At 42.5% G+C, this 27184-nt stretch overlaps 1 protein-coding gene across 4 annotated transcripts in view; it reads left to right on the forward strand.

Annotated features, from left to right (window-relative positions):
• adgrb2 (adhesion G protein-coupled receptor B2) overlaps positions 1 to 27184 on the forward strand; it is a 216505-nt gene that overhangs the window by 175410 nt on the left and 13911 nt on the right. For all 4 annotated transcript variants that reach the window (XM_037091276.1, XM_037091268.1, XM_037091259.1 and 1 more), the window contains exons 22-32: positions 2000 to 2066; positions 5221 to 5306; positions 7233 to 7331; positions 9993 to 10092; positions 11976 to 12047; positions 14326 to 14418; positions 18488 to 18527; positions 18944 to 18958; positions 20785 to 20957; positions 21251 to 21970; positions 24619 to 24654. In XM_037091276.1, the coding sequence (XP_036947171.1) occupies positions 2000 to 2066; positions 5221 to 5306; positions 7233 to 7331; positions 9993 to 10092; positions 11976 to 12047; positions 14326 to 14418; positions 18488 to 18527; positions 18944 to 18958; positions 20785 to 20957; positions 21251 to 21970; positions 24619 to 24654 (1501 nt within the window). The remainder of the gene's footprint in view (positions 1 to 1999; positions 2067 to 5220; positions 5307 to 7232; positions 7332 to 9992; positions 10093 to 11975; positions 12048 to 14325; positions 14419 to 18487; positions 18528 to 18943; positions 18959 to 20784; positions 20958 to 21250; positions 21971 to 24618; positions 24655 to 27184) is intronic.

Raw genomic sequence — 27184 nt, forward strand, 5'->3', positions numbered from 1 at the left:
CCCTTGCTGCTTACCATTCAAAGCAAGTTTTCCCTTCACCTTTTCAAATAGTCTATCTTCCCTTTTGTCCCGAAGGTTTCTAAGCTTACGTCTATTTCACAAAAGTGTATTTTTATACAACTTTATTTTATAAGTTGCCAGTGGTGCCCATCGATTCATCCAGAGGAGGCTCTGCTATAAACAGCCGAATAAGCTCTGAATCTATTTTTCACATTATTTGTCTGAACGAAACAGTCCGTTTCCCACACGCCCACCTATCCAGCCAATATCTAAAAATATTCATCCATATTCAGTGTCACAGGGGCACTGGAGGCTGTCCCAGCATGCATTTAATGAAATGCAGAATACACCTCAGCAGAGGTGGAGGAAGTGTTCAGATTATTTACTGAAATTAAATTAAAACACTGTGAACATACTCCCAAGTTCTGCTTTGAATTTAGCAGAATTTACTCAAATGATTAAAAGTCAAGTTGTCTCTCAGCAGTGAGATGTTGTATCAGAACCATGTATCTCTACACTAAGTTAACTTTTCATGAACTTGAAGGGGCACTAAGGGATGATTTTTGTGAGCTAATTAGATCTGATTAGATTAGATAGACTTTATTTATCCCACAACGGGGAAATTCACTTGTTACAACAGCTCAAGATGCAACAACAACAGGAGAGAGTGAGGCAAATACGCACAAAGTTAAATAGAAAAAGTAAGATATTTACAAAAGGGTTTTTGAAGAATAGGAACATTTTCCCCACCATAACAGAAGGACTTCATCCTTTTAATTTATCAGAAACTCAAAAGAATCTCAAAAAGATGCCAAACTTGGAGATAAATGCTTCTCACTGGACAACATAATGACTACTAAGTAAGCGAGGGAGAAGTATAAACTTCAAACAAAAAACTAAAGCACAATTTTATAGAATTTATACTCAAGTACATTACTTTGGTAGATGTACTCAGTTACATTCACATCTGGATGGTTTGTTTAATTGGCACAAGACATTGTTGTTGATGTTGTTGATGTTGAGTTTCAAAAAGTATTTCTCTCTAACTTTAAATATTCATCACTAAATGAGCAACAAAGACAAAATCTTGCATCTCTCATGTGAGATTAACTTTTCTGTTTTGAACAGAAAATGTCTCATTTATGTTGGACTTAGTTTAAGGATGAAGTGAGGAGCTGGTACGGGGTTGAGTTTTTAGGACCCTTTAAAACAACATTTTTTGAGTCCTCACATGTTTTTTTTAAAGGCATCATGAGCAAGTGTGTATCTACACAGATGAGAAGCAACAGGTTTGTGGGCAATCAAATGTTGTGAGTAATATTTATGTTGAGTCCGACATCACATCAGGACATTTCAACAGCCGTGTGGGATGTGTAAAGCTTGTTATGTTTGCACTGAGCACAACATTTAAACAGCACTATTGACAATTACTGTTGGGCTCCGTTACCCGGTCAATGGTTTAATTGATTCAATGAAAACACATTTTAAACCATATTTACAAATGTGTTCCCTCTTACTTTAATTACCCTCTCATTAATAGGAGGACTGCATGTGAGCTTTTCAGGCCGTGTGTTCCTCAGCTTCCTTTTTATTGAGCTGCAATTAAGACGACAGACGGGTTGGAGTGCGCACTGATGACATCACCGGAGGACACATTTAATGTCATTAAGGCTCAATAGCTTTCACGCCAAATGAAATTTCACAAGACCATTTACAGTTTGAGGATATGTTTTTTAGGTAATGTACACAATAAACTGCCTCAACACTGAGGGCAATATACAAAAAAATGGGCACTTAAACACCCAACGAAATTACTGCTGCATCCTCACAAATGCAAGTAAATGTGATCCTTAATTGGTTGTGTACTTGGTGTGGATAAGTACTTTGCCCTCACAGTGAGGGAAATGTGAGACCTGAATGTGATGAGGTGATATTTTACAACACCCGTAGCTCTGTGATTTTGAGCTGAAAACACTTCTCTCTTCTTATTTTCCTGCAGTTGCTGGTTGTCCTTGGAGGGCGGTCTGCTTTACGCCTTCGTTGGGCCCGCCGCTGTCATCGTATTGGTGAGTCCGTCCAACACACTCTCTCCCTCGTCGAGGTCCCCCTCCCTCACCGGTCACATTGCATCACTCTACAAATATTTTGCTACATTGGCCTCTGAGCTAAGGGCTTTAAAGCAGCTGCTCTCTGAGGATTTCCCTCTTCCTTTCACTCCCTTCATGCACTTGTGAGCATTCACATCCGGGGTGTCCGTGTCAAAATGATGAGACGAGCACGTTGATCCTTGAGTTTAAAATGTCAGCCCAGAAAAAAAACTCAAATATATTCCAGCAGACAAGAACAAACAAATGTCTGGATTGAATTTTAGCCATGCAGCTAAAAATCTCACTCTTATGTTTACTTTCACAGTATGAGTCACTGAATTATGCTTTTCTTTTTTAGGAAGGGCTTCCTTTCAGATATAAATGTGTGTAACGCTGCGCAACCCGCCGTAATGACACTTCCTTTGTTTTTGTTTGCAAATTGCTACAAAACAACAACAGATACAGCTTTAGATCGTCGCACCGCATCTCTGCAAATTGAGTGCATTGATTTCATCTCAGTGGTGTTTTAATCATCTGTTGTTTGGCGCTGGCTGAATGTGGCTGTTTCTAGAGTTGGTTTATTCCCTCCTAAATGAATCCCTGGGTGGATATTTCCACCACTAAGCTTAATAAGTCTGGATGGGGGACTTAACTTCGGTTCGGTAATTGCTGTGGCTGCGGCTGCTGTTGTTGTATTTGTCTGGGATATTTGCTCGTCCTGTTGCTTTGCACACTTACCTTGTATTAAGTGTCAGAACGGAGGCATGGATCAGACAGCGTCACAGGTGTGTGGAGTGATAGGCATGTTTTTTAAGTTAATTCATGGCAACAGAGTGGCAGTTTGACAGTTTCTTCAAGCTGCGGTTTGGGATGCGAGTCAACACGGGGTTACAGAGTGCTGAATATTCATTACTGTGATAATGTGGTTGCTTCCGGTACTTACTTAGAAAACACTGAGGTTGTCGCTTCATCTCCATAAATGCATAATGATACGATTCATACGTTAGGAGAAAAGAGAGGTGAGGCGTTTTGGGTCTCGGAGATCAGATCCATCATGTGAAATCAAAGGACAGTTATCCTCAAAGGATGTGTGTCAGTGTCTGCCTGGTGTTTCTTGGACAGTTTCCAAATCTCCACCCTTTCTGCCCCCACAATGTCGATGTAGACTCCACACCCCAGCTGCTGTGTAATGGTCCCCGGCCCCCTGGTGTTGTTGCCGAGGCCCCACTCTAACAAACAGCTGTAATGAGAGTGGGACGTCGGGCAGAGAAACAGAGACCTTCCCACAGGACTCTTCTCTAATTAATGAACCTGGCCTTGGGCAAATAGCAGAACAGGATGATGCTGACTCACAGAGCTGGGGCCAGGCATGACTGGCATGACAATGGTGCTTTCACAGTCTGGCACATCCTGGGCAGTTGTCAGCAGCAACACACTATTGAGGGCAAAGGAGATCAGAGAGGGAGAGTAAATTGCAAAAGCTGCCAAATGCACCGTAGGTGGAGCAAAGGTACAAATCTGACTTTTGCAAAATCAGGGAATTCAACTGACCCCATGAAAGTCAGACTTAAACTCCACAACCACTCAGCCCTTTCCTTGAGATTTTTTAGTATCCGTGCATTGAATTTATCACATTCTTCTGCCTAAAAATAAGCAGCTCTTGGTGACAGAAAAAAGGAAAGGGTCCTGGCAGACATTCAGTGCAGGTGATAAGGTAGATAATGTAGGTATGTATTAGAGCATGAATGTTGTTTGTTGCACTTCTTCGCTGACATCAGAACGCAGGAAGATGATTAAAAACACAGAGGCTGTGCAGAGAAGCCCACAGAGGTTGGAAGAAAGAGTACGGATGAATGTCGGAAAGCAGGATTAGAAGGAACCTGTCGCCAGAATAGAAAATCTCCCATATGGGCAGGAATTCAGAATGGAAGGTCGTCATGTGGCAAGCCTTGGCTCAGATCTGTGTGTGCATGTGTGTGTGTGTGTGTGTGTGTGTGTGTCACTGGAACACTATAGCCAGATGTTTGGCAGGCTTAGCTATGGGCTTCTCATTAGTAAGAGAAGCCAAGATAAAAAGCAACTGGTGTTTTTTTTTTCTTATTTTTAAGGCAGTGACCATACATAGTAAAACAATGAGAACTGTATGGTGACTTTCATATCAATGATCTTAAGATTTTTAAGAACTGGTCATAGATTTGGTACAATTGGTGACAATGTCAATATATGTAAATTTAACTGGATGTTACTACAGCCTCAGCTGCCGGATCCAGAAACTTTGATGGACAGTTGGCTACAAACAGCATTGTTTCAGCAGTAGCAGTGAAGAAGAAGACTGATAATGGATGTATAACTACAATGTTTCTAAGTGTTTTATGAGGAAAGCAATGCATTCAACATGTTTGTTAGACCTCAAGGATACACACAGTATGAATTGGTGCGGATGTAAAAGTGACTTTGTTTGTTTATAAGCAAACTTCACAGAGCATTTTTATAATTGGCCCAGTTTCTCTCCACGTCACTGCGCTCAGAACTGCCGCTAGTGGCCGGAGGCAATTCTGCCACAATCAGAGGAATCTGAGAAGAAAAAAACACTTCTCAATCCTGAAACCTTGGATGAACTGGTGAAATGTAAAGTTACATGTGTATCACTTGAATAACAGAAGCTGTATTTATATGTATTAAAAAAAACACATTTTCAAAGTGCCTCTATTGTCACCAATTGTAATCACAACCAAAGATTATGGCATCGCAAATATGTGTGCAAAGCTGGAATGCTGTCGTGTAAAAGGTTTCAAAAGTATGTTTCACTTCCTCCTCCACATTATCGTGAGTGTCATTTTGAACATTTTTAAAAACTGCAAGTAATAACTGCCTGCCAGGAAATCTGTGTGTACTTTGTGTATAATGTGATTGAGATAAGCTGAAAACTCCTCTGCCTGGGAGCCCTGGAAGCAAAATCACTGTCACTTTCAGTCGTGAGTCTCCGAGACAATTAAAGAGTCATCCTCAATCAACCGAAGCATTAAGAAACTGAAATATAGAAAAACTGTTACAAAATGCATGAATTAAATCCCTGCAGGCAACCTATCAGCTGTGACAATCCTGATCAAACTCTCCTCTCCGTCTCTCTCAGGTGAATATGCTCATTGGAATCGTCGTGTTTAACAAGCTCATGTCTCGAGACGGCATCTCAGACAAGTCTAAAAAGCAGCGAGCGGGGTAAGTTAAAACTCACACAAAAATACATTAACACACACACACACACACACTCCCACAGAACACACACACCTTACTCAACCATCCACTCTATTCTTGGTGGAAACCGATGACAAATTTGCTGCATTAGATACATTTTACCCTCTGTCAGACACAAACTCGGGGAGACAACATTCTCACGGCAACTAACTCGAGCCGCTTTCAGGGGTCTCTGAACACACACCTACTTGTGCACCTGCGCCTCCGGAAAACAATGATCCAAAAAATACAATTCAATTTTAGCAACAAAATGACAAGACATCTGTTACGTTGCTTTGTGAAATCTATCCGCACTTCAGTTCCAATTTCCGTCTATTTACCTCAGTTTTATGTGACATAGATGGATACGGTAGATGTGAAAATCAATGGCAGATGGAATCGTAATTACATACTGTGTACACCAGGATTATGAGGATGGAATCTTATGCACTATCGAAATCCTATTAGATTTTTATCCCTTGTTCCCTCAGACAAACATGCACACACGATATATAGTATGCATACATAACAGACGTGCATGCATATGTATCCGCCGACACCATTACTTCTGTTAACACAGTTATTGGCGGTTGTTCATCATCTTTACTAATCCTGCGCGTGGAGGTTTCCTCAGCTCTTGAAGCCAAATCCATGTTTTCCATTTCCATACCTATTGATTCCACTGTTTTCTCTCTCTTCCTCTCTGACACTCTTCTGTCTCACGCTCATTTCATTTCCTCAGACATCTACCTCCCGCGCGAATAGAAATTGATCACTTGTGTATCGCTGCAAGGGTTAACACAGGCAGAGATTGTCTCTCCGGGGGGGCGATTAGCTTTTGTTACCTGGTGATGCAACTGAGATTAAATCAGCTGATGTGTGCAAACACTCCCACACATACACGCAAACAGATTTACCCTTCTTTGTTACGGCCAAAGCTCTTAGTCTTCTCTGAGAATTAAGCACATTTCCAGCCAGATTCTCAGAAGTGTTTCGAAAGCACACACATGCATCCGAGCACTCCTGCACACAGCAGTCGGTAGTGTTGCTAACAGGACAGGCTGTCATTAGCATAAAGTATTTCCTTATGAAGCCGTGGGGATGTGGCTGGCAATGAGCTGTGATGGGACGCTAATGTAGCATATCCCGCGCATGGCCCCATCATATACACACACACACACAAATATATATAAAAATAAATATATAAATATATATATATATATATATATATATATATATATATATATATATATATATATATATATATATATATATATATATATATATATATATGCACACACACACTTGCACGCTGTTTCTCTCCATGTGAGTAGTCAACTGTAAGTGAACAACCGAAGGAGTCTTTTTTTTCCTTTACACTCCCATAAAGCTTCATTGTGCACAGTCACATGGACACAGAAATAACACACACACACACACACACACACACACACACACACACACACCTCCACTACACTTGCAGTGCATTAAGTTGTTTTTTGTATTTTCTGTGTGTGTCCCTGTGATCTGTTAATCCACATGACTCTGCTGTAACATTACAATGTCCGTCTCTCACGTTCTCTCTACTTGCTCTGGATCAATCTTTGTATTCTGACTGTTATTCATTGCTGCTACTTTTTAAGATCTGGTTTTAATTTGCCTTTCTTTCTTTTCTCCCCCCTCCCCCACCCCTTTTTTTCTTTTCCCCTCCCTCTCTTTGTTGTGTCCACTTTTTTCTTTTCTTTTTTCTTTTCCTTTGGTTCTTTTTTTTGCAACTGTGACACCTGCACACTCACCTGTCGCCATCACTGGAACATGTGTTTCCACCCCTCCACCCCACTCCCCCGTCCTCCTCCCCACATGGTTGTGTGTATATCTGTGTCTGTGTGTGTGTGTTCACGTGTCCTAAAGTGTCCCAGCGGAGGCGCGTAGCCGACTGCTCCTGAAATGCTCCAAGTGTGGCGTGATCTCGAGCACCGCTATGTCCAGCGCAACTGCCAGCAGCGCCATGTTAGTCCATCTTCATCTTTCTGTCTCTCTCTTTCTGTCTTTTACTCTCCAGCATCCTCTCTCCATCGTCCTTTCTGTCTCTCTCTCTCTCTCTCTCACTCCTCCATCCTTTTAATCTCTGGCTGTCGGTAATGATGCAGGACGACACTCTGACTCGTCTGGATACAAAAACAAACTAATGAAAGGAAAAAAAAAAAAAAACACCTACACTGCAAGCCGCCACTATTTAATGAGAACATGTTTTGATCCAAAGCGTATTTTCCTCCGGTCACACAGAACAAACCTGACCTGTGTCAAACAGTATTTGTGCATCATTTTGTTGAGTTTGTTTTTACCTTGTTTGTAGTGCAGTATTGCGGAGGCTTAACACATCAGAGCAGTGTAGTGTCAGGAATACCTTACTGTAATTGCCTAAACGTTCTCACTCTCATTATTTCATCTTACAAGGTGAGCTATCATCTTGGTTCCACCACCTGAAACTGCAGATATATAAATTTTCTCTGTTTCAAACATTTTTAGTATGAGTTCCAACGAAGAAATGCATTTCCTTATTGCTCAACATTCTGTGAAAATAGTTTTATAATGTCCTTTGCAGCTCTGGATCAAGTGTGAGAAAATGATTACGGTGACATTGTATCTCGACTCAAGCTTGGCGGATACAAATTCAATGAGTTGCATTCTGGGAAATGCAATTCATTCAGTGTTTTTGGAACTTTTAGTCACGCAGTACGGACTAAAAGTCAGGAAAAAAGCTTGGCCCATTTGTGTCATTCTTGTTTTTATTCTGCTTCTTGCAAATTTCTCAACTGTATGCATACACAAAACAAATTTACTTATATCTTCCACATTTCTTTCTTTTCAGCAAACAATAGTCAAATCATGCAACAAAAGCCTCGTTAGATTTAATTTAGGATCACGGTAGGTGTCCCTACAACTAGGAAGCATTAGATGTATGGCAGTTCTGTGTATTTCCACCACCATTTTCTGTATGTCACACGTTAGTCTCTGATCTTAGCATCTGACATACTCCCCACCTGTGTCTCCCACTGAGTGCTGACATTTTAGAGAGTGTAGCAAGAACGAGACCAAAGACCAGTTTCTTTTTTAAGAGTGGATGTTTGCTCTCGGAGTGAGAGGTGCGTTGTCATGGTTTCACGTTCAGTGCAGCCGGTCTGTTAATGAAAGACCCTCCTCCCATCTTACTGTTCCAAACAACCCTGTGTATATTTAACAGCATCCTTGTGCAAATCATCCATCATGGCTCTGTGTTTATTTTAGAAAGAGCACTCTGTTTAAAGCGGCGGCTCTGCTCTTAGTTGTGTCGTCGCATGATTGGATGCCATGATTGGATGCTAATGGAATGAGATTGCCTGTTTGCAGTAACAAGTTTGTATCAGTTTTCTTGTTGTCACTGGGAACACACGGGGTCATTATTGACTTCTTTTCACACAGCTTTGCTGATCTCCAACTCTGCTGAACTCATATAGACTCTATTATTAGATGTGGCCATTTATATTACATTACTGCTCTCTTTCTTGCTGTGCGCAGAATACTATTTTCTGGGAAGGTCCTTCAAATAATCTTCTTATCTTCTTAGAAATCCTTAGTGGAAAGCCATAATCAAACAGTCTGTGCTGTATAATTTCTATATATTTACTGAGGTAGAACATGTTGCTAGTATTACTCCATTCTCTGTAGCAGTATGATATAGTGAGCCTGGTCTATTTGTGTCCTGATAAAGCTTTAGAGACTTGGGAATTTATTTCCCAATGATAATGAGACATTTAAAAATTGTCACAAAGCAGTTCCAAGCTTTCCACGCATTTCTTTTCTCCCAAATGACTCTGCAGCACTTTGAAATATAACAGCTTATTAAAAAACACTTATTATGTAATGACGAGGTACACTTGCAGTGTTAGAGTGTGTCTTTTCACACAGATTGTAGGTTGTCACTGCACTGACACATATTGTGAGATTAAAACCACAGTCCAGTACAGCTGAAAAACTTCACACCTTGACAAGCAGAGCATAGCTTTGGCCTTTATTGCTCTATATTCTCTTTTATTCCTCGCCTTTGGCCATGCAGCTTGGAAGGGACGTGCATTTTTCTCTGTGTAGCTAGACAGAGCTGTCCACCTGCAAGGCTGACGTTCATAAAACCATGGATATGAACTCAAACAGCATGAACATTTTAAATTGGTGTCTGATTCCATTGAGTTGCACACACACACATACACACACACACACACACACACACACACACACACACACACACTTACTCCTCGGAGGCCCCCTTGTCAGGACCTGTCAATGGCCTGTCGTCCACCCTCTGCCTATATTGTCTCGCAGTCCACCAGCGTAACACTTAGTGTGCATCAACCATGTAATTGCGAGCAATCGTCAGTCTCATAACTATCTACATGATTACACCTCATCTTCCAGTGAGAATATTAAGTCTGATAGCAACCTCAGTGTGCCAATCAGCTTCAGATTACCCACCACCGAACCTATGACAGATCTGTGTGTGTGTGTGTCTGAGAGAGAGAAGTGGAGTTATGTGACTCACCAGAGCTGGCTGGTCTGGTTTGAGACTGAACCCCTTGTTCCTTCTCCTCTCCTCCCCTCCCTGCCTCCCTGCCTCCCTCTCTCTCTGTCTGACAGGGCCTCTCTGTGGAGTTCCTGCGTGGTTCTTCCTCTGTTAGCACTGACCTGGATGTCAGCAGTGCTGGCCATCACTGACCGCCGCTCCACACTCTTCCAGGTGATGTATATCACAACGCCAGCACATGCTCACATAGTGTAACTCAAACACATGCACCTGCGATGGCTGTGGAAAAGCAGTTTTAAAATGATGCATGGCAGATAGAATGCTTGTTGCTGTTGGGAAAATATCACAACACATCCTGAAGCAAAATGCAACCAGTTGGTTTGGGTATTTTGTCTTTTATATGTTAAAGTTTCAGTCACTCAGTCTCAAACCTGTGACCTCTGAGGTTAGGTCTGACTTCTCAGGGAGTCTCTAGACATTTAACGTATTTGGCTATAAGAGAAAAGATTAAGTCAGGCTGTAGCATGTTTAAATAGGGAATCGGCCAAAGTAAGTAGAATGAACATTAAAAAGTATTCAAATAAGAACATTACACAATTCCCACTGTGTCAGGATCATGAGTGGAAACGCTGTCTGAGGGAAATTATGAGCGACTGCGATGATTTATTATGAATAAACATGACTTGGCTGACTCATTTCATTCCCATATCAGTTTCTCTAATGATCACTGAGTCATTTCACCAGAGTATTACTGTAATACACCACATTATAACACTGAGGCTTCCAAAGTGGGTGGGATGTCTCTTCATGGGATGCCTTACAGACAGCTGTGTGTGTCGCAAGATTTTATTATAATTATAATTATAATTTTGTGATATGTTATTTTTTACTAACCTTTTTTATCCATGAAAACAAGGAAACTTTCATATTAGCTGCATTTTTATTTGAAAGTTTTCGAATGTGTCAAAACAATCAAACCTATGAACACCAACATCATCATATCAAGTTAAATGCTTAATGCTTACAATTACCTTTATACCGCAGCTAAGAATGGTGATTACAGCTCACTGTCACTGGTTGTCATGGTAGCATAAGATGTTTTCTGGCTCCTGAGTGTTTCAAGGTGCACAGAAGTCAGAAATAGCGACTGCCAGAGCAGTGACAGAAAGATGTGACACTGTAAACAGAGCTCAAAGAGATGTTGACACATCTCAACCCTCGACACAGTTTTAGACAACTGAACCTTCCGGCCAAAAGAACTAGAATCAGTGTGTAGTGATGTCAGAAGCCGTAAGCTTACAGCTTTTTTTTTTTTTTTTTTCTGTTGCAAGAAGAGGTTAGCTGTGCCACACCAATCTGCCTCTGATGCTGGGAAAAACTGTCAAATTGTGCCAAGTAAGCTCCATAAAGATCTTAAGAGGATCTTGAGATGAACTTGCATAGTTTAGAAAGGAGCAGGCGAAATAAACAAACAGAATGAACCCAATCATCCATATGTGCATATTTTTGTCCTTGGAAACTTAAAGGATGAGTTCAATCAAAACTGAAAAATTCAGTCATCAGCTACTCCTCATGCAGATGTCGAGCTTTTGTAGTGGACAAAAAAAAAAAAAAAACAGTGTTGCATCGTTCTCCTAAACAACTGAAGTCCATGGAGACGTCTGGTGCAATCCAAGTCTCCAAAAAGCCTAGAGATCCCAAATTGATTTGAAAAAAATATATATTTTCATCTTTCCTTAAGATGAAATCTTCATTGTAGCTGCTAGACTTAAAGTAGTAGTGCACAACCAGGATGGTGGATGTGTGAATAACATTTTCTGTAATCTCAGAACTTTCATTTTTGGGAGAACTTGTCCTTTAAAGTGTAATTTAATTTCACTTTCAAAGAGAACAGAAGAAAAAAACATTTAAAGCCACTTATTATCTGTTCTGAGGTTCCAGTTCAGTATTCCTCAAATCTCCACAACAACATTAAAGAGCTGACTTGTATTTTTGTGCGTCTGCAGGGGTGTGTTGCGTAAACGAAGGGGTGCCTTTGAATTCAAGGTTTGTGAACCTGTTCAGTGATTAACAAACACGTTTCCTGTCTCCTACAGGTCCTCTTTGCCGTCTTTGACTCCGTCCAAGGTTTTGTCATCATCACCGTCCACTGTGCGATGCGCCGAGAGGTGAGTCTTCTCTTGCTGAACACTTTGAGTAGATGCATTTCTAATTCAGCACCACGCGGTGACCTCAGCGACAGTCACTCCCTGCGACAGGTGGGATTCGTGTTCGCAAATGTCACGTTAGTTTCCGGGTCAGTTAGAAGTCATGGCTGGAACACAAGCGGATCAGACGTGAGGAGGATTAGCATGGTATTTATGTTCTATGTTGCAGCGCTGCTTCTTCATAATGCAGTATGATAGTGCGGTATTGTCCGTCTGATCCAAGGCTGCTTTAAGGAGCTTACCAAGATTCTGTGTGGAATTAGATGATAAGTCCCCAACTAATACCCCCTAGTGCTTATTTGCCACAGGCTTTGCTGTGTCCCCCCAGGGAGGCTGAATTTAAACTCATTGTGTACACACATGTATTCATGCCCTTGAGACAGACATTTACGCGCACACCAACACACACATTCAGTTTGGTGTCAGCCAGCTCTCAATTAATGGATGTACAATGTCATCAGTTTTCCATGACTGTAAATGTCTCCACACACAGCTTTGTCCATATCCAACAGATCATTATGATATTGAATGAACTGCGTGGTGTAAGTGAATTTGTAAATGCTTGGAATGCTGAGCTCTTTTAAATCAATATCACAAAAGCTGCAGGGATCAGGGTACAGTAAATCCAGGAATTATTTATTTTAAATGTATGAAAATCCCCCGCGAGTATAAATCCCTTCGTAGCTGCAGAACAATAGGGAGAGGGGAGTGTCACACCAAAAGGAGGGGGGAGGGAGGGAGAGAAGAGAGCAACAATAGAAAAAGCATTACAGTGCAAAACAAGAGAGAAGGCAGTACAAAGTGTGATATTAAGTGAGGTAAACTGCAGACACAAAACGCACCGGCAAGCCCAGCCCGGTGTAGCGCTCAGAGACAGCGCCAGCAGCCTGAGCCGTGCGGCAGAGAATGAAAGGACGCTGGCGGCGCGAGCGACCTGCTGAGATCAGTCGCTCAGAGGAGAGCAGATGAACAATGTTAGAGGTGGCGTGATTAGGAGGCTGCTGCAGAGGAAAGCAAGGGAGAGACGCGAGGGAAAGGTGTATTGCAAGAAAAGGGGTGACGGAAGGGACTTAGTTATGCGAGTAGAGAAGGAGGAAGAAAAAAAAAATGCATGCAGAGATCAGTTGGGGGGGACATGATTCAAGAGCGAAGCAGGGGATGATAGTAGGGGAGGAGGAAGTAGAGAGGAAGGTGGAGAGGTAGGTATGGACCCATAGAGGGGCTCTTCACTTTGAAGTCAGCACGAGCAGCATTGGGTGCTGACACACACACACACACTCACACACACACAAACTCACACTAACAGCAAATCTGGAACAAATGCCAGTGAAGATGAGTATGGACATAAAAGGAAGAGACGGACGGAAGGAAGGAAACAATGTAGGCAATACCCTGACCCATGCAGTATTAATCAGACATGGATGCTACTCCAATTCACTCCATTTGTAGCTGCACTCTCTCTCACACACACACACACACACACACACACACACACACACACACACACACACACACACACACACACACAGATAAGACCACCCGGCAAGAGTGAAGATGCTCCCGTTCGCTCCTGCACCGCTTCATACAAAAGCATTCTTGTATCCACCCATGAGATTCTTATGGGATTTGACAGCAGCAACATTGAGAAATGATGTTGCTCCTCAGCCGGGAACCAGGCTATCTACAATACAGAGCCTTATGTGGGGGGGGGTCTCGGGGGTTGACTGTGAAACATAATACACAGGGATCCATCTGATTTGTGCCGTGTTCCAAGTACCAGTTCTTTGACAGCGAGCTCATGGTGTGTTTGCTGAGGATGTGGGAGGATAAAGAAAAACAGTATGACACTGGAGGAGGCCGAGGTGTTAGAGTATCTATACGTCGCTGCTGTTGGTTGTTAATTAGGCTCAAATAGGCCACTTTGAAGAACTGCTGTGCATTTTCAGTGCCGCTCGGCTGACTGTTACGTAAGCCATGAGCTGAGCTACTTTCTGAGGAATATAGCTGTTTCCGTTTGCCATGTAATTTAGTATTCACTGAACATCTGTCATTGCAGTGACAAAGATGAAGAATATAAAATGTCTGAGGAGTGAGTTCCCCATGCTCCAACATTTGCCAAACTAACTCAAGTAAAAAAGTTCCTCCACTAACTTATTTCCTCTGCATTGTTCCTCCTCTTCCCTTCCCATGTTCCCTCCTCTACACCTCCTGCCCCCCGTCCCTTATTCCCCGTCTTCAGGTGCAGGATGCGGTGCGCTGTCGGATGGGGGGATGTAAAGACGACAGCGAGAACTCACCAGACTCCTGCAAGAATGGACAGGTGCAGATCATGGTGAATAGCATTCCATTTCATCCCACATTGCAACATTAACCAGACTTCAACTTTCAGCAATAGTGAGAAGCATTAGCCATTTTTTGTTTTCCTGGACAGTAATTCATTATTATTCTTACATCAGGCATTTTCATATTTTATTTCCCATAAAATGTTTGATTTCATTCCAAGAAATTTAATTCCACTCCCAGCCTTCAAACTAACTTCCTACATTGACATAAAAGGCAAAAACTCATTTCTGAAATCCTGCTGAAGCTAACATCAGTGCACTTTTGACATTGTCCTTGTCAGTACTTATTTAAGCCCAAATGATGTATGTTGCCTACAGCATTGCATGTATAACCAAAACAGACAATTCAGCACTTTTATTTACTTTTGACCTAAACTTCTTCATCTTTATTTGAGGAGCGCAGAGCTCCAATAAAGGTTATTGTATGTGTTCCAAATGTGGCTAATAGTGTGATAAATCATACAGACTTGAACTGCCTTGCCAATGTCAGCACGGTCACACCGCTACGACAGGAGCACAAGTGACTCTCGCAGCTCCGTTCTCTTTATTTCTCCCTCAGACCTGTTTGCGGTAACGATTATGGGCTTCTGAACGCCCCTCTGAGGTTATCATGATTAAACTTCGGAGCCATCATTCTGCTCAGGGAAACCATTATGACACATTCTGCGTCTCTCTTTTCATAACCGAGAGGACCATTCACAGTCTAACTGTGCTTCTTAAATTTTTCTTTAAATGTATTGTTATCATACACACAGCTGGCAGTCGGGCGGGTTGCTATGCCAACTATTGCTCTATTAAAGATGACAGCTGGTGAACCTTGAAGTTTTCTCCAGTTTTTCAGACTTAGTGTGCATGACTTTGAAGAGATCTTCTCAGACAGCACATATGCGTGGAGAGTGGCTGTACGGAAGAACAGATACCCTTGGGAGCACTAATTGTGATGGATAATTTGGTGAAGCAGCCACCAGTTATATCAGCATCATAATTACAGTGACTTCAACCTCTCAGGTGTGCTTGCTATATCATGCAGGAAGTCTAATTAGAATGTTAGAGATGTCATAAAGATGGAGACCTATAATGACACGTTGGATAAAACCCACCTTTAGAAAAAATCATTTGATTGGAACTCAGTGCTCTCTTCTTCTAAAAAATACATATACACATATACTTTCTTTCCCTCCCTCTTTATTTATTTCCACTACAACATTTCCTTTTCCATTACTCTTTTATACCATCAGAATTGTCCAGATGTGAGCCAGTGCGGGCAGCAGCCTGGCTCCCTGCATTATGGCACGTCCCCGTGCCTGACTGGCGGCCACCCGCAGACGTTCCCACGGACGTGCCTCCAGGCATGCCAGCAGGGCCATTACCACAGTCTGCCCCGCAGCAACCACAACCCCGGGCTTGAGCACAGCCATGCCCTCAGCCACATGCATGAGCATAACCACATCCTCAGCAACGCCCACAACCATGCTCATAACCATAACCACGTCCACAACCACATCGGCAGCCTACCAGTATGTCCCCTGTAGACGAGACACAGCCGGTAGTCAGTGTGAATAGTCAGGTCCGTAGATGCAGAAAAGGTGCGATGTGTAAAATAACAGATATTAAAAGAGTGGTTGGACAATTTGAGAGATCTACTTTTTTGCTTGGTTGAGATTGATACCACTCTCATATCTGTACACTAAATGTGAAGCTACAGCCAGCAGCTTGTTAGCTTCAGCAGTGTAGCTTAAAGATTAAGAACAGCTCTTACGCTCTGTGATTAACATGTTATTCAATATTTACTTGTCATTATGCAGGACGAGGCTGCATACAGCTCGCTTGTTAGTTTGTTTAATGTGTACAAAAAAAACAGGGTTGAACTGTGTCACATTGTGTTTATACAGAGGACTGTGGACTATTTCTTAGCCGGCTGTAGTGACTTTTTGAAATCTTAGAGTAGGGTCACTTCACTCTGCCAAGAAATACTCGCACCAGAATAAATATGTTTCTGCAAACCACTGATATGAAACTTTATGTCATAGACATGTAATCTGAGCTTGATATGATATTGTAGAAATGTCATTATGTATGACACATGCAAATATGAACATCAGTGTTTTGCAGAAACATACAATGTCAACATTTAATTCTGACAAGTGGTCTGCATAATCCCCTGTAAAAGCACAATATGTTATGCATTCGCTTTGGGTTTTATGTGGATTAAACAAAAGATATTCTCACTGAGGTTAGAGGAGCACTGGACAGAGCCAGGCTAGCTGTTTTCCACTGTTTCTAGTCTTCATGATGAGCTACACCAAGCTAACCCTCTGCTGGTGGTATCTTCCTACTTACCATACAACCATGAGTGCTGCATCAATCTTCACATCTAAGAAACCAAATCTTTCTCAGACTGTCAAATCAGTAAATATTCAACAGAATGAATAATCATCAAAGTTAAGTTTGTTTTGATTACATGTTGCACCTTTTTAATCCAAGTGCAAATAGCTGTGATTTATGAATACTAACTAGGACTTTTACCGTAGCAAGGTAGGGGAGAAAAACAATGTTTTTATTTATGACTGTGGTCATTTTTCATTGATTGAGATGTATTTATTTTCCAGCAGTATCTTCACCCACAATGCTGCAGGATGTTTCCTCATGAATAGGACCGTGCTTCCTCGTGATGTTTTTTTTTTTTTTTTTTTTCTCCACCAACAGTTGACGTTGATGACTCACTGTACTTAACCTGTGAGGCTGTTGCAGAGAGAGAGTGTTATAGTTAAAATAAAGATGTTTTGTTTTCCTCCATATCGACTGAGAAGAGAGAGAGACCAGAGAGAGAGAGAGAGAGAGAGAGATTTCTTTCATATCAGCACGCGTCCATTAAGTAGAGACCCATTTATGGTGCTGCGGGTGATTTGCGTACTAAGAGCTTTCCTGCTCCTCTGAGACCTTTACACATTCTCTCCTTGTCTCTTTCAGTTTATCATACCCCCCTCCTTCCTCTTCTTTTTTGCCTGTGTGGCGTGCTCAAACTGTCTAAAATGTGTAGTTTATTATCCAAACAAAGGCTTTTGTAAGTGAATCCCACCGAGGACAGGAGGAGGCTCGATCGTGGGAGAAGGGAGGACCACGACTGCATAGCAATGAGCTTCACTTTCGCAAAAAGTTTAGGAAACTTGAGCGGTGGCCATTTTGAAAACACTTTTCCTCATTCAACCCACCGCCGTTTGGGTCTGTGAGTGTTTCTTTACCGCAGGGAGTCGTGCCACCCTAAATTCCTCAAGTGAAATCTGGATCAAAGCAAATGTCCTTCCCAAAACAAATCTGAATGGTGGGTGCAGGCTGAAGTAGATGTTTGTGTTTTGGTCACCAGCGTGAAAAGCATTTGTATTCCTGCATTCCACTTTTTTCAGTCTCGTCAGTGTTTCCGCCTCAGCGAGACGGTGGTAACGTTTTGCCTCGGCTGGCGCAGCAGATAATAGTTTTACTTCTGTGTAAATTTCTGTCCTGGTTTTCCACTCACTCGACAGCTGAGGTGACTGATGAGGCACACATTAGCATTACATACCTGGCAAAACTCCACAGTGTTCTCCCCGTAGTGCTCAAAGACTGTATTTGGATATGCTGCTGTGAACCGATCCACATTATGAACAAAGTAGCAACTGTGCTTCCCATCACACAGACTTTTCTCTATTTTCTCTGTTCAGAATCAGAAACAGGTTTTTTTACATACAAGGAATTTGCTCATTTGTTTTCGTTTTGTTGGTTTTGGTTTGAAAAGGTTTTGGACAAATTCACCATAAAGAAATCAAACTGAGTATTTTGGGTATGACTTGATGCTTCGTGTTTTGTTTTTTGCTCATAGAGGGCTTTATTAAACAACTAGGCTGTCGTGTGTGGCAACAGATCATATCCTTTTCTGTAGATTTAAATTAGCATGAGAGTCATTGAGTCCAGCATAACCATTCAGATCCAGTCACTCATCAGGACTTTACACATGTGGTAACTGTAGTGACTTGTACGGACTCACTGTCTTTCCTCTCTTCCCACCCTGCCTCCCTCTCTCAGACGGATTTTGAGAAGGATGTGGACTTGGCATGTCAAACAGGTGAGTGCTCCCTTCCACCTGATTTCTCTTCCTCTTTCTGCCTTTGTCTCCTCCTTTGTCCAACACAGGATTAGTTCTGTGGCGAGGCAGCGGAGAGCTGTAGCTCTCTCAGCTCCCCTGCCGTGCATATCGACGAAACAACGGGAGATGATGTGCTACATCCCGACGCCGTTGTGCGCAAATTATTATGCCTTATCAATCACACTGCCCAATAAGTGTTCAGCAAGCATATGTTTGATGAGACTGTGTTTAATTGTGCATGATGATAACACTCCTCAGTGTGCTCAGACCTGTTTCACTCGCTGGTGACAGTGGTCTTGTGCGTGTCTGGGTGTGCTGCAGATGTACCACAATCTGTTTTTTGTGTCATGCTCTGAAATATTAACATAGTCACTTTCCCCCTCCACCCCTTGCAGAGAGAGGACACCCATGTAAGTTTTGCACCCAAGTGACCTTCTTAACACTGCCTGGTCGATCCCTGAACTTGAGTAATTCCTACAGATGAATCCGGGTTGTAGCTGGAAGTAAACGAGCTGCCATTACTGCAGTGGCACCAAACTGTAACGTACATAAAGGATTTCACAACAAAATTGTACTTGTAAGTAAAATTAAGTCCAGTTTTAACAAGTGGTGGTATAATATCTTGTAAGCGCTCTTGAAAAACAAAAGCCTAAAGCAAAAACTCAGTCTGATAAATTTTGCTTTTATAAGTCTTTTCATCACAACTTGAGTGACTAGGGACCGCTTAAGACCAAGAGATCTGCCTACATAGGCCGACGATGAGCCCGCCACACCTCCATATCTCTTGCTAACTAGAACTCTCACAAGTGTTCTGCTTGTACAGGATCCAGTGATTCTAAGTCTTTTATGAAATAAATAATATCCACTGACTGAAATACAAGAAATCATCATCAAGTTTGATGATTCAAATTGAAAGCTGGCAAATAATTCCTCCTGGGTTATCCCACACAGCACTTTGACATCCACACTCCAGAAGACGGATGGGAGCAGTTTGTTAGTTTTTTTTCCCTCAAAGGCTGTGTAATAATTAATTTCAGACTTGTGTTTCAGACTGAATAACGTTCACATTCTCACAGAGTACCTTCATCTATTTAAAGCGGTGATTGCCAACAGTGACTAACACAATCATCTCTAATTTTCGCTGGCAGTGTAAATGTGCCACTCCAGTAATGGCGGTATTGCTTGAGAGCACCGGATTCATCCTTAGATCATTCTCTCGGTCTTCGCTGTTGGTTGCAGATGTGAAGGGATCAGATTGGGCAGACGTCCCAAAAATCTGTCCTGTCACATCACATCAGCACCAACAGGACACTGAAGCAGAGAAAATGCTAGATTCTGTTCTCAGCCTCATTTCTTTGCTAATCTGCTCAGAATCAGCAGGATCCAGCCCCAGTTGTTGATCAAATGTGGAGCTTGACATTTTCTCACATTCAATGCAGTTAACATGAAACTTCATGCTTTGGTTTTGATTTGGATTTTTGAGCCACAGAGTAAATGGCCTTTCCTCTGATGATGACAGAATGATGAGCATGATATCTAGCATGCACTTCCAGATGGTTTGAGTTGTGTTTGACTGTGATGATAGATTGATGTCGGTTGTGATTAAACATTGTCCCTCATCAGCATGTCGTAGTCAGTTTGGGAGTAGCTATTCTAGAAATGTCTAGTACTCGTTTTTTTCCCTCAACAACATGCATGGAAGCTAACCCAGAGCGTCTAGTAGTAGTTTCATGTTCTGTTTTTTTTTGTTTTTTTTTTCATGAAATAACATAAGCTGGGGAGCAAACTATTGCACAGGAGGGAATTTGGGTCCATTTCATTTGGAGCATACAGGATTTTGCACTGTGGCTGTTTCTCCACGCTAATAAAAACCTTGGCTCACTGGCAAATCTTTAGATGGAGCGAGACTTAAGGTCACAGTGTCAGAGACAAAACAAAACATCATGCTGTAAACCATATAGGTGCAAGATGAAAAGTGAAACTTGAATGCTGCAAGCAAACTTTCAACACTATTTCATTTATGTTTTTCTCTTTTTTGTTTTGCCTGCCTCTCTCTTATTTTTGCAATAAATTGTATGAATTCATTTCAATTCAGTATCCATTAATCTTTCTCCCTCTAAATGTTCCTCTACCTCTTCTTCTATTTCTTGCTCTCACCAACTACCCCAACTCTTGCCCGTCTTCCACTTTCTTGCTGTCTCCGCTGCTTCCTTTGCTTCCCCGCATCTGTTTCCAGTCATATTCAAGGAAGTAAACACTTGTAACCCGGCCACCATAACTGGGACCCTATCCCGCATCTCCCTGGATGACGAGGATGATCCCAAGCTTGCAGCCCATCAGGAGGGAGGAGTTGGGGTCAACTTCAGCTCCCTCCCAGGGAACATCCCACCGCCAAACCTCATTGTACAGGTATGGGCTTGAAGTATACTGAGAGACTGGATGACTACCAACTTCTCTGACCATAAACTGAAGAAAAAGAACCAGATAGAACTTAGTTACCATCAGTAGGAATATAAAATTGTACACAAAGTGGCTGTAAAGTTTAAAAAATAGTTAAATCAGAAGGATATCTTACAAAGCTTAGCAGCCTCGCAAACAAATTATTTCCAGCCACAGGATGTGAGTGAAGATAAAGTAATATAAGATTATCTTGTTTCAAGGGAACACTGATATAACTAACACGTTCCTGTTATTTCCACAAGGTTCCACCCCTCGGCGGCCTCAATGAGCTGAGCGAGACGCCCCTGAAGAAGGAGGTGAATGTGGACCAGCAGAGGCAGCAGGGGCAGCAACGCAGTGGCGCTCCAATCTACCTGTGCACCGATAGTGGCCTGGGATGGGCTCGACCGCCCACTTCCTCCAACACCTCCCAGGACGGAAGTGCCGGAAGTGGTGGAAGTGGAGGAGGAGGGGGAGGAGGAAGTAGTGGAGGTGGGGAGGGAGACTACATGGTTTTACCTCGTAGGACGGTCAGTCTCAAACCTCCAGGGCCCTCCTCCCAAGGAGGAGGCCTGGGACTAGGGGGTGAGGATAAGCCTCTCAACATCGCGGTGGATGATCCCCCATTCCCCCCGCCTCCCTCTCCCCTGACCCTCCACCCGGCTGAGAGTGAGGCCTACCCGGCGGATTTTGTGCCGTCCAGTGTGGGCGACATGAACATCACCATGAACCTCAACCGCTCCTATGGGACGATCAAAACCATGCCCCACGGGCACAGCCACATGATGGCTCAGGGTGGTCTTGTACACTCCCACGGAGGACACCTGCACGCCCATGGGCATTCACTCCAGCTGAAGCCAGGCCAGAGGCCGTCGGTCAGACAGATTCTGACCGGGGGAACCACAGTGGAGAGAACCAGGACCCTGCCACGCAACCTTGGCAGCACCAATGCCAACACCAGCCTCTCAGCAGGATCCCTAGAGGTGGGTAAGAGGTTGAGGGATGAGGGATGAAGGAGGGGTTCCCAGTGGTGGTTCATCCTCTCCACTATGTCCATATTTTACTCAAGTACACACTTTTAACACTGGTTTAGAGTTGTTGATGTGCCAGTCGGGTGGCTATAGAAGTGAAGTTGTAGAGGTGGAGTGACAAACAAAGCAGGAATTATGAAAATCTATTCATTTAAGGTGAGTGGGTATGCAAGGAATTTAAACAGCTATTTTAAGCACAAGGTTTTAGCTCCGATTTTGAGGCGTCTGACGGAGATCGAATGGAACAATTCCCAGATCCGAGGCAAATTATTGCTCACTCCCTTGTCATGTGTGAACTATTCAAAGATACAATCCACGAGCTCGCCGACAGTTTGCAGACGGGTCAGGGAGCCAGGAACCGAGCTGTAGCCTATGAGAGCAGACACTCCTCTCCTTTCTCCCTCATTCCTCCTCTCCTCCACTCTCTAAACCCAGTATTTTCATGCATCTACATGGAGAAGGGCACAAAAGTCGGCTAGTCCAGAATGTGGAAAAGAGAAGTCGGTCTGTGTAGCTGATATTCATACAACTGCACAAGTTTAGGCAATAACATATATTGACTGTGATACACAGTCTCACTGAGTCCTGCACACAGTGCTGTGCCTCAGTAGAAGCGTTCTATAACAACAGCTATTATTTTCAGCTGAGTAGTATTTACTGCTGCTGACTGAGACAATGAGCATTGAAATGAGTTACCCTACTAATGACAGACAGCTTTTTCTTCGTTAACTATGTGTGTGTGTGTGTGTGTGTGTGTGTGTGTGTGTGTGTGTGTGTGTGTGTGTGTGTGTGTAATGCGTGTGTGATACCCCCTCCGAACCGTACAAGGTGGTGTAGCAGATGGACTGAGACAGACAGGATCAGAGGAAATACCCCTGGCGAATGTCTATCAGCCCACCATAATTCTACACATATTTACACACACACACTGATCAACATACACACAAAAACAAGAACCAGATAACATGGACACATAAACACGTGCACATATACACGCACTTTGAATTTTCCCCCCAATGGCGTCTCGCTGATTCACAAGGTTGATTAAAGAGATGGAAACGACACTTTCGACGAAAAGTGCAGATGCTTCATTTAGGGCTGAGGACGTTAAGGACGAGTCATTAAAAATCACTATCAGAAGAGCCGCGAGTGCACTCATGAATACCGACAAAAAAAAAAAAAAATTAAAAAATGAGCAGAGAAACCTGCGGGATGTAATTTACAGCTATCATTTCACCCTGGTTGAATATGCTTGATTTGAAGATGGATATCAGCGCGAACTTCTTAAGATTAAATCACAGCAGTGTTTTACTCCCCAGTTTAAACATGGTGATGCTTAATGGAGGGATCACGCAAATGTACTCCGTGTTCATTTTGCTGTTGATTTTTAGTTAGAAGCTTGTAAATTAATACTCTAAATGATCTAATCGAGGTGTAAGAAAGGTTCCAAAGGTGTAATACTATAACAATGTACAATAGAAAAGCAATGGGGAGAAGTATTGGAATATAAATGAGCATCTCTTTACAAAAAACTGCTGGCTATAAAGGTCAGATTATCGTAAGATTTACAACACTGAATACATGCAGACAAATGAGAAGCTAGTGTGAGACTCTGGCTGGACCATCATGCCATCATGACAGGGGCAACGTATTCCTTATGAATTTTGTATGAGTGAGTTAATGACTGCTTTATGTGCGTTCCCACCAAAACATGCAATATACTCAACATGTATATGCATGTTGCATGTCTGCCATGTTACAAAGCAAACTATCACGGAATTTCTCTGTTGAAGGTAAGGATTTCTCTATAGGAGGATGGTAATTGGACTGTCTTTCAGAGGGAGTGAGGTTCTCTTGCCTCTCTATCTGTTTGCATTTCTTTACCTTTTAAAAACCTTGGCTGCCGTAGCATCAGATCAGCAACTCTGCCCTTTCAAGGAATGAATGCAGCTTTTAAATAACTGTGGAGAGAGGCTCCTTCTCGCTGCCAAATGCAAATCTGGCAGACACTGAGCGCCAGATAGGAAGTCGGAGATGGAATGTAATGCAACGCAGTGTCAGGGCCAGATGAGTTGGAAATGTCTGCAGCTGTTAAATTGGCAGCTTGTGTGCCACTCGCTACAGCTACGGAGGCACTTGCTGCAGCGATGGAGGCACTTAAGAAGAGAGTGGTGGGGTCCAAACAAGATTAGAGGATGAAAAGCATCTCTCATATGTTTGTTGCAGCTCTTTTTTAATTGGAATGTCTCCAACAAATTCTCCAAAAATAGCAGAGAGGGTGATTTATGCCAGGGTTGTAATGAATGTATTTGAGAGTATGTGAGCCGAGAAATTATTATTTCATTCTAATTCTGGGCTGTTCCACTGCACTAATCTCATTACGTTGAAATAGACTGAATAATTTGCTTTTTGCCTTGACATTTGTAAGAATGTCTGTATCATGTTGGGCAGCCAGTGCATTATTAGCCCTCCTCTTGTCACTGAACAATGGCGCCGAGAGATCCACAGATACGTCTGAGATAGAGAGGTCTTAAGTTCTGTAATGGTCGAGGGCTGGTCATTGATGCTTTCTTCTCTCCCCCTGCCCCCTCCTCTTCCAGAGGAAAAGAGTACGGTACTCTGAGCTGGACTTCGAGGTAAGATCTCGGACCTGTCACCCCTGTCATCAGCCTGTCTCTGCTTTCTTGTGCTTCTGCCAGGACTTGAGTAACGCATAGAGGAGCAAAAAGCATTGCTAAACCCCTCCCTCCGCACCTGTTTCTCCCTTGCATTTAGAATTATGAACTGTTTCAGACCTACCGTACATAATGTGCTGTTTCTCCAACAAAGACCTTAAACCTATCCCTACCTACTTCCTGTTTAAATTAATGAACTTATGTGTCAATTAATCATAGCATCATGGAAACCAAAATGTTCCATTGTCATGTACAAGTCTATCAAACAATGTTGTCATGTTGCTGTGGGGGTCCTGGTTGAAGAAACAGCAAAGTAGAGTGCTTCTTGTGTCTGAATGAATAGAAGTAACTCAGTTCTGGGTCAAAACGTATGTCGTTGTAGTTGATTGGCTGGTTATATCTGTTGGAACGACATGGTTTGGCAGTGTGTAAGTATGTTTGTGTCAGAGTGACCTGGGTGTCCTGTGAATCTCCAGTCTCTAGAGAGTATTCCTTTGAAAATAAAATACAGTAGCTCCCTCACACTATGGGTGAGAATTCTGTCTCATTTAGACTGTTGTAAAGACTGGACATTCACCCTCCACCACGGAGATATATTGAGGGTATGTGTGGTGACTAACAGTGACAATATGGCTGATTGTTTCAATTATCTGGCAAATTTACTGAAGTCATTTGTGGCCACCTGCATGAATTTAGTGCAAGGAGATTGGCTGTCATGGAAATCAAGTCTTTTCTCAACGATTGACCTGTGAGAAAGTGCTTGACACAGAAGAACCTCTAGGATAAGGAAGTGTACACTTCCATGATTTAATGGAAGGTAAACCTATTGTTATCCATGTTTTTATTTTTGAGTTTGCCCATCAGATGTAGTACTCCAGTGATTTAGTGTTGCACTTAAAGTTGGAAAACTTGGAAAACTAAGAGACACAGACCTTGTGCCAGCCCACAAAAAAATAATGAACTGTGCCCCAGATTTGGGCCAGTTCTTGTTTGTTCAAGGTTTATTAAGGGTATCTGGTACAATTTTGTCATTGTCACTCACATCAAGTCAAAAATGGCAGCTTGGTCAGTGGCCCACCTTAAATCCGTTACACTGAAGGTGTCCCCGTAGTGTAATTTCTGGAGCCAGCCCCCTCGTGTAACTATATTAAGAGTGATGAAAGTCCCCTCCAGAAGAGGGTTGGGCTGGTGGGGGGTTAAGCACAAGAATTTCACACAGGAGTTTGAGTCCCATGTGTAAGCAAAAGCGAAAACTGACTTGTTTCTCACTAAGATGATGAGTTACGTGAGTAACATGAGTAGTATTTCAACTCAAACCAGTAGTTTTAATGCCTCAGACTAATCAAACTGACCGTTCTGCAACTTTATGTTATAAGTTTAATATGTGCAACATTTGTCACAACCACAACCTTTTTTTTTAGAAGTCTAACTGGACGTTGCATATTCATTATTGCTGACTTGCAAAAGTAATGCTAGAGGGCTACCTGCAGCATCACAGTTTGAAGCTTAGGGCCACTAGAAAAAGCCTCCCTATCTGACGAGTGGGTACTGAGAACATGTTTGTGGTATAGGTGAAGATGCCACAATGATGAATCCTATGTTTCCCTTAAAGAAACTCAAAAGTGTCTTTAATTATGACCCCACACCTCCTAAAGTCCCATTTATTTTCAACGACACACCTTAAGCACACAAAGTTTCTGTTGTGCGTGTCCCTAGCCCAACCTGATGACATCATCAGAGTTCTTTTTTTTCCAAAGATGGGGAATCTCATCCAGACATTGTACTAGTCTTTTTGTAGTGGGTAGTGCTCCTTGTGACAAGTAAACTGAACTTAAAGTGTTAAATCATTGGAGTTTCCCTTTAAATTAGTGTTTCTTTGTTTTTTTTCTTTTAATTTAAAGGTTATGATCTTTACTTACAGTAGATCATAACTGATACAGATTTCACTGAACTTTAAAATAATATGAGTCAGACAAGGATGTGTCAAAAAAGATAACTAAATACATAGCAGCAAAAAGATAGAAAGCAAGGAACAAGCAGCACTTTGTGAACCGAGCAGAAATGAGATTGCCCACTCTGAAGTAATTGGTGCCATTGCTAAGCGCCAGTCCTGGCCGGTAAGTGTGCGGGTGTGAGTGCTGGCATCTTGCCCCTGTGTCACTTTCAACCTCGCAAGCTGCTTTGACGATTAGCTACTGCCGAGCAGCTCCAGCACTGCCCATTAGCACAGAGAGACAACAGCAGTGGCACTGACAAATGCAGTTTGCTGTCAGAAAATTAAAGACTCACATGTAGCTGCCTTCAAGAAAGGCATATTCAGAACAGGGGAGGCGGTTTGTGTCAGTATCCATTTGCCAGGGCACGGGTTAAATTTCAGTCCGTCTGTTAGACATTTAATGAGTTAGATAAAATCCTGAGTTAAATGGCCAGCGCAGGCAGCAGTCTGCGACAATGGCATTTCTGTCAGTCATTTTCACCAAATTTTCACATG

Source organism: Acanthopagrus latus, chromosome 3 (genome assembly GCF_904848185.1).
Source record: "Acanthopagrus latus isolate v.2019 chromosome 3, fAcaLat1.1, whole genome shotgun sequence".
NCBI classification, from domain to species: Eukaryota; Metazoa; Chordata; class Actinopteri; order Spariformes; family Sparidae; genus Acanthopagrus; species Acanthopagrus latus.